At 43.4% G+C, this 8,961-nt stretch overlaps 1 protein-coding gene across 2 annotated transcripts; it reads left to right on the top strand.

Annotated features, from left to right (window-relative positions):
- Positions 1-940: 940 nt before the first annotated feature.
- zmynd11 (zinc finger, MYND-type containing 11) lies at positions 941-8,032 on the top strand. Of its 2 annotated transcripts, XM_077723656.1 has the most exons (16): positions 941-1,116; positions 2,180-2,315; positions 2,395-2,554; positions 3,193-3,216; positions 3,730-3,945; positions 4,011-4,088; positions 4,237-4,329; positions 4,417-4,504; positions 4,622-4,677; positions 4,754-4,831; positions 4,903-5,021; positions 5,168-5,570; positions 5,690-5,764; positions 6,033-6,317; positions 6,487-6,672; positions 6,744-8,032. In XM_077723656.1, the coding sequence occupies exons 2-16, from the start codon at positions 2,185-2,187 to the stop codon at positions 6,864-6,866; spliced, it is 2,115 nt and encodes a 704-aa protein (XP_077579782.1). In that variant the 5' UTR covers positions 941-1,116; positions 2,180-2,184; the 3' UTR covers positions 6,867-8,032. The 2 variants fall into 2 exon arrangements, with proteins under 2 accessions (XP_077579782.1, XP_077579783.1); XM_077723657.1 differs by lacking the exon at positions 3,193-3,216.
- The last annotated feature ends 929 nt before the right edge of the window (positions 8,033-8,961 follow it).

Below are 8,961 nucleotides of genomic sequence, written 5' to 3'. Positions count from 1 at the left end.
TACAACTGAGTATGGCCCTGCCTTCAAGGGTTTGTGCTCATTCTCCCACTCGTCCAGTCCAGAATTGCACGTTAACGCCTCCCTTACTCCAATTTTATGATGATGCCCGGGTTTTTTGAAATGGAACGACTTCATATAAAAATCCCACGTGTGTATTTGGTGTGTGTGCGCTTCAAAAATGTATTTGTGATGGGAGTTTTACATGGCAAAAAATGCCAAAAAAACATGTAAAATGAAAGAATTGTGAACTGGTATACTTTGTATTTGAATGGGAGAGCGCTTTTCTACGTACTGGAGTACTCAAAGCGCTTGGACATTAAATTCATATTTCATTACTGATGATGCAGCATCGGGAGCCAGGATGGGGAATCGAACCCGGTACCTATTTGTCTGCTCCATCATTGATCCCCACTTCCCCCCAAAACAGGTCCACGGTCTTGGGCCTTTTCCCATATTCCCACTTTTCCTCCCCCCGAGAACTGGACCAACTTTGTAGCTTTGGTGTGACCTTCGACCCCCCCCCCCCCCCATTCGTCTCTTTCTGTTTTGTATTTTTTTTTATGCCGACACATGATTAAAACGTTGCAATTTTTCATGCCGTTTTCTGTCACTCTTTGAAAAATATATTATAATCGAGGAAATCAACCAATTTGGACATATATTGCCACCTTTATTATCTATTTAGTAGAATCAACATTGTATAATTTATACATTTATTTATAATTATATGTCAAACACAACAATGAGTAATACAAGCATACTAAAAATTATGTTAAATTATTTTTTTAAATGTAATAGTAATTTAATGATTTTTATTAATAACAGTCCACTGTTCTTGATTTAAAATGAAAAATAATACCATAAATAATAATAAAAAAAAAAGATCAAGTACCGCCCCCCTCCCCATCCCCACTGGTGCAGTTCTCCCTTTGGCCGCTAGGGCTGGAAGGAGCGCATCATACGCCGCCCGTCGCTGTGTTTACCTCCCAAGCGCGCTCCGCTCCACAGCGGTCGGCTGGACACGCAACGCCGCCCTGCCTCGCCCGCAACGGGTGTGAAATTCGCCTGGATCCTCGTCGTTGCCTCGCCCGCGTGCTGGCGACTTCGTACCCGGAGGTGAGTAGTGCTCCCAACGGGCTTCTATCGACAGACGAGGGGACGACGCGACGGCTCCCCTCGACTGGCCGGCGACGTGAAGTGCTCGGCGGCTAACTCAATATGGCGCCCTTCAAAACAAACCCGACAGACCAGCCTGTCTGCCTCCATTAACAACCGCTTAACCACATTACGCCCCCACCAAAATACAAAGAAAAGTATAGTTAAAAAGGTCACTCAATGTGTTCTTTTGTTTGTAATTATACACATTTGTAGTCCCTATTCGTGCTAGCTAGCTAGACGTAGCAATGCTACATTTTAGCGCAACGATCGGAACCAGCTCGTCATTGCTTGTCTAGCGGGGAGTTAAATTCACACGCGAGATAATTACATGTTCCAATGTATTACGTTGTGACGCCATTGAACTGTTTTGTTCAAGCAAATGGTGTCGCACGTCAGCTAGCTAGCGTGCTAGCTAGCTGCTAGCCGTCTGTCTCGTGCGTGCTGCAGTATTCGTGGCCTGTCTGTGTGTGTCTTCCTGGTTTGGTTCTGTCTTTATAGGCAGAACCAACACATTCGAACACCGCCTATTTTCCATCAAAAACGATTTAATGGAATATTACCAGGCTCAGGTGATAATTGTCGTGATGTGACCTGAATATCTCCGCCCAAATTTGCATGCAAAACACCCCCTTAGTGCTGTGGCAAAAGGTAATTTAATATCACGATATTCACATGCCATAATATACGTTCATATTACGAGAGTCGCAGGGGTGCTGGAGCGTATCACAACGAACTAGTTGAAGCTACATTGAACTGCTTACCAATCTGTTGCATGCCAGAATGTTTTTTTCATTTTTGGTGAAGAATAATACAATATTAAGCACCCTGGTGCCCTGCGATTGGCTGGCAACCAATGCACGGAATTCCCCACCTGGTGCCCATAGTCGGCTGGGGCGTGCTCCGGCACCCCTCGCGGCCCGTGTGAACGTAAACAGAAAATGAAGGAATGTTTTGTGTTAATTTTACGCGCCCCAATCGGCTTATTTTTGAGTAAATTTTTGTGTCATTTTCGTCATCACAGTTGAGATGAATAAGGAAGTGATGTCCCGCGTGGAGAAGAAGAGGTTGGCCGACCCCAAGGTGGTCCAGTACGTCTGGGCGGCCATCGAGGTCATCCGCAACCAAAAGCAAATCGCCAACATGGACCGCATTTCCAAGTGAGACGACAGCCGGCGCATTTTTGACCAAAAGCCGAGATTCCGAGGTCATTTTTTGGATCCGTTTGGCTACCACCAGGTACCTTAGCCGCGTCTTTGGCATGCACCCGAAGGAGACGGCCCGCCAGCTGAGCCTGGCCGTCAAGGACGGCTTGGTGGTAGAGACGCTGACGGTGGGCTACAAGGGCTCCAAGGCCGGCATCGAACAGGAGGGATACTGGCTGCCCGGGGACGAGATGGTCAGTCCCCGCAAACTATTTCAATTTTACCAAAAGCAATCTGGTGGATGTATAAAACAATCCTCTACTACTACAACCTTTTATAATCCAGTGCGCCTTATATACACATGAATCAAATTTTTGGTTGAAGGTGCGCCTTATAGTGCGGAAAATACGCTACTTTATTCATGAACTCGTTTCTCAAATTTTTCTTAGTCAATTAAAATAAGAAAATGAAGTCAGACTAAAAAAAAAAAAATTTAACCGGTAATATTAGACTTAAATTATTCACGTTTAGGAAATTATTACTATGAAATATTTGGTTAGAATTTTTGTTTTTATTTCAACTGTAAACATTTTAAGTAAAATATATTTTAATATGAAAAATATTACAAGTAATGGATATCCAACCATGATTTTTCCATTTTTGAAAATTAAAATTAGCCCAAAAGGATAAAAATATATCTCCAATTAGATCAAGAGAATATTTACTCTTCCCTTGTGTTTTTTTAATAAATAATGATCTTATATTAACTCTTAATTGCCAAAAAATAGGTTTTCGGCGTGTTTTGGCATATATTCACCCAAATGTAATGTCTATTGCTGTGAATGGCAGTGAATGAGTTAAAGACTTGCTCTTTGAATCATTGTCATCACAGGAACCTCAAGCAGAGGGAAGCAAGGTACGTATTTGCTTTTTTTGTTTTAATTTCTTTTATTTATTCATTTTTTACCATCCCCCATTAGCGCCACTAACACAAAATCGCCGGGTGTCGCGCAGTCACACATTTTGGTGGCCATGTACCACACAAACTAGAAGAAAGAATCTGGAACATTCCATACAATTGCTGCTCCTTTTTATTCAAAAGTTAACGTGCATTAAATTGAAGTTTGACCTTCAACACAAAGTCAACAAATCTTTGACTGCGATACAACTAGGGCTGCTGGAAATTATTCTTTGCATAGTCCAATTCTTTTTTTTAATTTTATTACTTCGCATGTAGTTCTATATTCCACTAGAAGCCATTTTCAAAGAATGTTTTAAAACACGTCTGTGCCTCGCTCATTAGCTTCTTTCAGTTGTATTTAGTGGTGTAGTTCTCCTTTTGTGTTCACTTTGTGTCCGCCATGCATTGGTAACTAGAGGTACGACTGACTGTGTTTAACTGATTTGTGTCGTTCTACCGTGCGACCAGGAGGGGGAGGAGGTGGAGGCCAACGTGTGCTCCCCCGTGGCGTGTCCTCCTCCGGAGTGGGAAGCGGAGAGTCACGACTGGTACTGCTTCCAGTGCCACCTGCCGGGCGACGTGCTGCCCTGCGACAACTGCTTCCGCGTCTTTCATCTCAAGTGTCTGGCGGAGGACGGGCGGCCCCGCGACGCCGGCTCCCACTGGCAGTGCGTCTTCTGCAGGGTGAGTCGCCCCTCGTCCCTCACCGACTTTCCCTGGCCGCTCACACTTTGTCCTCCCGCCCGCAGGGAAGTAAAAAGAAGAACCTCAGCAAACAGGAGATGTGCAAATACCTCTGCTTTATCATCCAGCGGATGAAAGAGAGGGTGAGAAATTCTTTTTTCTAAAACAGAAAGTCATCTTGTACTTACTCGGGCCGCACAAAATGTCGCGGTGGGCCAGATTTGGCCCCCGGGTCCCCACTTTGACACCCGTGATGTCAACCAATCTGTTTATATTTGGTGCTCCCGGCAGGCCGTGGACCTGAACAAGAAAGGCAAAGAAACCAAACATCCCATGTACAGGCGGCTGGTCCACACGGCGCTGGACGTGGGCGACATCCAAGAGGTGACATCGCGGGCGTCGCCCAGCGTGACGTCTAGACTCGGGGTAGTTGGATTAAATTGACTCCTCCTCCTCTCGTTGGGCCCGCAGAATCTCACCGAGGGCAAGTACAAGAACTTTGAGGAGTTCAAAGCCGACGTCCAGCTCATCGTTCACAACACGGCCATCTTGTACGGAGGTGGCTGGCTCTTTGACTTTTTTGCACTTCAAGGAATCCTAAATATTAAGGAATATCAAGGAAATCTAAATATTATATCTAAAATGGGGGATTGAAGTTTATTTTGTTTTATTCCAGTTCACAGCGACCAGGCGGAGATGGCCCGTCTTCTGTACAGTGACGCCTGTCACGAGGTACTCGAACCCCGATTTAATTCAAGCCAGCGACGGCGTCACTCACTATATTCTTCTTCTTCTTCTCTTTTTCCAGTTGAACGAACTGTTGCTGTGTAAGAACTGTTTCTACCTATCCAACGCCCGCCCCGACAACTGGTTCTGCTACCCCTGCGTGAGTCCCAACCCGACCACGGCGTCCACACGTACGCCATTTTGTAACTTCTTCTTATTTATTGTCCACAGAGTCCCAGCCACGATCTGGTTTGGGCCAAAATGAAAGGTTTCGGCTACTGGCCGGCCAAAGTTCTGCAGAGGGAAGACAACCAGGTGGACGTCCGCTTCTTCGGCCACCAGCACCAAAGGTCAGGGGTCGCACAGATGTTTTATCCGGTCCATTTTCCGGATTTATAATTGTTTTTTAATTGGTTGGTTCACTTTCTGTTATTTTGACTGTTTGTTTACATCCTTCATTTTGGGTCATTTAAGATGTGTTTGCGACGTTCCTCAGGGCGTGGATTCCCTCCGACAACATCCAGGACATCAAAGTGAGCGTTCAGAAGCTGCAGGTGAAGCGCAGCACCGGCTGGAAGAAAGCCTGCGACGAACTGGAGGTCTATCAGCGCTACTACAAGGAAGGACGCTCGTGGAAGATCAAGCCGGAGGAAGACGAAGACCGAGACGAAGACCAAGACGACGACGAACGCGACCAAGACGAGGAGGACGACGACGGCGGGCAGGCTCGCCTTCCCGGCCCGCGGAAAACCCAGAAGGACACGGACCAGCGGACGGACAAAGCGGAGAAAGCGCAGATCTCGGACGCCGCCGAGAGGACGCAAGCGTCCAAGCGGGCGGAGAGGAGCGAAGAAGCCGAGTCCGGCATTTCCTCCACCAGTAACGAACAAGTCCGACAGGTCCGTGTCTTAACTCGTCCTCCGCGCTCCTTAATTAAGAAAAAATAATTCACATGACCATTCCTCCATTTGCGCCATCCAGTGGTGGAAAAATTAGTTTAACGTTTATTTTTCGGCAGATGAAAGGCAGCCAGGAGCCCAAAGCCAAGAAAATCCGCCGCGCTCAACAGGTGGAGCTTAAAGAAGAAGTCAGCGTAAGTTTGGCCGCCTCCCACAAATACCCGAAACTAATTGTACTGTACTTTCACGACTATAAGGCACACTTAAAAGTCTTAGATTTTTTTAGCCTTTAAATGCCATGCGCCATATAGTCGTGAAAATACGATAACTTGAAATGAACAAGAAATCACTCAAAAAATGTCCCAAATGTGACTAAACCCGACCTTGGAATGCTACCAAATAATTCTGACCGTATAGTTGGATTGGGGAAATTGTTAGCATGACGCTATTTTATCTTCTCAGGACCCCGAACCCGAGATGGAGGCGGTGAGCTCCAGCCAGGAGATCGCGGCGTCTTGCCCGCCGCCGGCCCCCGAGAAGCAGTCGGTGTCGACGCAGACCAAGAAGGCCGGCGGCGGGTCGCCCCGCACGCTCCACCGCGCCACCCAGACGGCCTCGGACGCCGCCGCCACCTGTCAGAACATGTGCCACGAGAAGTACACCAAGGTCTTCAACGACGTCAAGGAGATGATGAAGGCCGACAACAAACGGGAGACGGAGCGCGTGGTTCGAGAAGCTCTGGAGAAGGTAGCAAACAGGTTTTTAAGGCTGTTTTTAGATACTTATTGTACTTTAATTCTCTCCGGTTAGCGGAGCGCCATTAGCAACCATCAAAAATGACGTTCAGTCTCAATTATGGCGACTTTACTTATCGCAAATTCACTCTTTGACAAAAAATGTCGCCGTGTCACGCCAGCTCCGCGGCGAGATGGAGGAGGAGAAGCAGCAGGCGGTCAGCAAGGCCCTAGGTGGCGCTCAAGCCGAGATGGAGCGCAAGTGCAAGCAAGTGAAGGACAAGTGCAAGGAGGAGCTGGTGGACGAGGTCAAGAAATTGGTGGCCCAGCACAAACAGATGGTCTCGCAGACCAAGAAGAAACAGTGGGTGAGTGAAACGCTTAGCAACGAGCTAACTGGCTAGCTTGTCATTTCTTTTTGTTGCTTTCTCCTCCAAAGTGTTACAACTGCGAGGAGGAGGCCATGTACCATTGCTGCTGGAACACGTCGTACTGTTCCATCAAGTGCCAGCAGGAGCACTGGCACGCCGACCACAAGCGCACCTGTCGCAGGAAGAGATGAACAACGTGGCTCCGCCTCCTTCCACCTGTCACTCATTCAGTCAGTCAGTGTCTTTAACCTGGCCTTTCTTTTTCTTTTTTTTATAGTTTTTATTTTTTTCCCCCCAACCCTTTTCTTTCCTTTCTTTTTATTATTTAACGCTGTTTTTAATTTAGTGGCGGCGACTCGTCTTGTGTCACAAAATGTTATTTAAGCGTGTGCGGAATTCCTAAACATTTAACCTGATTTTTAAAAAAATATTTTTTGGGTTGGGGTTTAACTCCTTCACTGCCATTGATAGGCGTCTTATTTTGAAAGGTAATTTGGCTTTTTAATCACTGTTTATAATACAGAAATCGGTTATTTTTGCCTTATTTTATCAAAGAAAATTTTAAATAAGTGGAAATTTAAATTGGATTAAGACTATTTTTTGCCCTTTTTGTTTTTTTGGAAAATTTTACTATTTTAAGTTTTTTAAAATTGGTAAACACTTCAAAATTTGACAGCCATAGACGTCCAATCACATTTCGAGCATCTATCGCGGCCAATCACAGATTACCGTGGGTCTCAGACCTCCCAGTTCCCTCAGATTGGACACCGATCGCCGTCAATGGCAGCGAACGGGTGAAAAACCCCAACGAGCATGCGGCGATTTGGGGAAAAAAAATAATGTGAAAAAGACGACAATGACGACTGACGAGGACGCACACGTAACTTTTTTTTAAATCCATTTTTTTAGCCAATCAATTTTTCATTTCTTCCTACCTAAACCTAAAATAATGATTATGAAATCAAATATGAATTTTATTGGAGGTGATTTGTTATTATTGGAGACAGGGTCGCTGGCAGCAATCAATGCTGACTAAAGAAAGCAAGTTTTCCTCTTTTCTTTTTCTTCTTCCTCTTTTCTTCCTCATTTGTGCGTTCTTCTGACTTCCACAAACACTAAATGTCTATTTTTATGGCTCATTTGTACATAATACACAAATCGCCTCCATTTTCCTGCACCTTGATTGTCTTTTTAATCCACTAAATCTGGGATTCAAACCTCCATTTAAACGATCACGTAAACGTCAAAATGCATTGCGGGAATATATAAAATAGTCATTCAAAAAATCATATATATCATAAAAAGTGTGTATGTGTATATATAAATTTATATGTATATAAGAAATGAATGAAAACATTTTAAAATGGAAAATCAGTTGCGACTATACATCGTCTATTGTTAACTTAGCGTAGCTCCGGCACCCCCACAAACCACATTTACATTTTTTTCTCATTTAAAATTCCCCTTTTTTACGTTTTTAAGTGAAAGGTATATTTTTGTATTCATTTTTCTTTGATTTGAAGTCATAAATAGAACAAATGTGACTGATTGGAAAAAAGAATCAATATCTGCGATTGATTGATCTGAGATTGGTTCCAGCACCCCCTACAACCCTTGTCCACAATTTATTGTTTTTTTTTTATGGTTACATCTCTAAATCATTTACAACATAAAAGATTAAGTTCCTATCTTTCATCATAAAAAAAAATGTTTACACCCTTTTTAGTTTTTTATGACAAGCAATCGAACTTCATAAACAAACTTATTTATACGTTTTAGTGATTTTTTTTTATAATCTTGTATTCCTTATTTTAGTGTTTCTTAATTTTCGAATTTTGATTTTTTTAACATTTAGTGTTTTGTAGGATATTATTTTTATGTATTCCCGCAATGCTTGATGTATATTTGTTACATGTTTATTAAATTTAGGCATCAAAAAGGTTCAGAAAATTATAATAATGATAGATATGGGCGCCCAAATGAAATATGTATGCAAATGATATGGCAAAAGGCCTGGCCTAAAAGGAGGATAAACTTATTTTCCTCTCTTTAAACAAGATGGACTTTATTATAAAATCTCATTTTTTTGCCATAAAATTCTCAACAAAAAATAACAACTTTTTTCTAAGAAAAAAAAAACATTCCCCACTTTGTGTCCATTTTTTTTTACAACTTTGTGATCCATGAAACTGTTTTGAACTTTTTGTTTCAATCGCAAAGATTCACTCAAAAAAATCACCTATATTAAAAAAAAGCGAATTGATTTTTTTTTTCAAAATCAAGAGT

The sequence above is a fragment of the Stigmatopora nigra genome, chromosome 9 (assembly GCF_051989575.1).
Source record: "Stigmatopora nigra isolate UIUO_SnigA chromosome 9, RoL_Snig_1.1, whole genome shotgun sequence".
Classification (NCBI taxonomy): domain Eukaryota; kingdom Metazoa; phylum Chordata; class Actinopteri; order Syngnathiformes; family Syngnathidae; genus Stigmatopora; species Stigmatopora nigra.
This window is presented reverse-complemented; position numbering and strand designations above follow the sequence as displayed.

What these genes read in the sequence shown, in the direction of transcription:
- zmynd11 (XM_077723656.1), top strand. Translation starts at nt 2,185, where the DNA reads ATGAATAAGGAAGTGATGTCCCGCGTGGAGAAGAAGAGGTTGGCCGAC. An exon ending in GGCTGCCCGGGGACGAGATG is followed by an intron (nt 2,555 to 3,192) that starts GTCAGTCCCCGC and finishes TTGTCATCACAG; the next exon opens with GAACCTCAAGCAGAGGGAAG. An exon ending in AGACCAAGAAGAAACAGTGG is followed by an intron (nt 6,673 to 6,743) that starts GTGAGTGAAACG and finishes TCTCCTCCAAAG; the next exon opens with TGTTACAACTGCGAGGAGGA.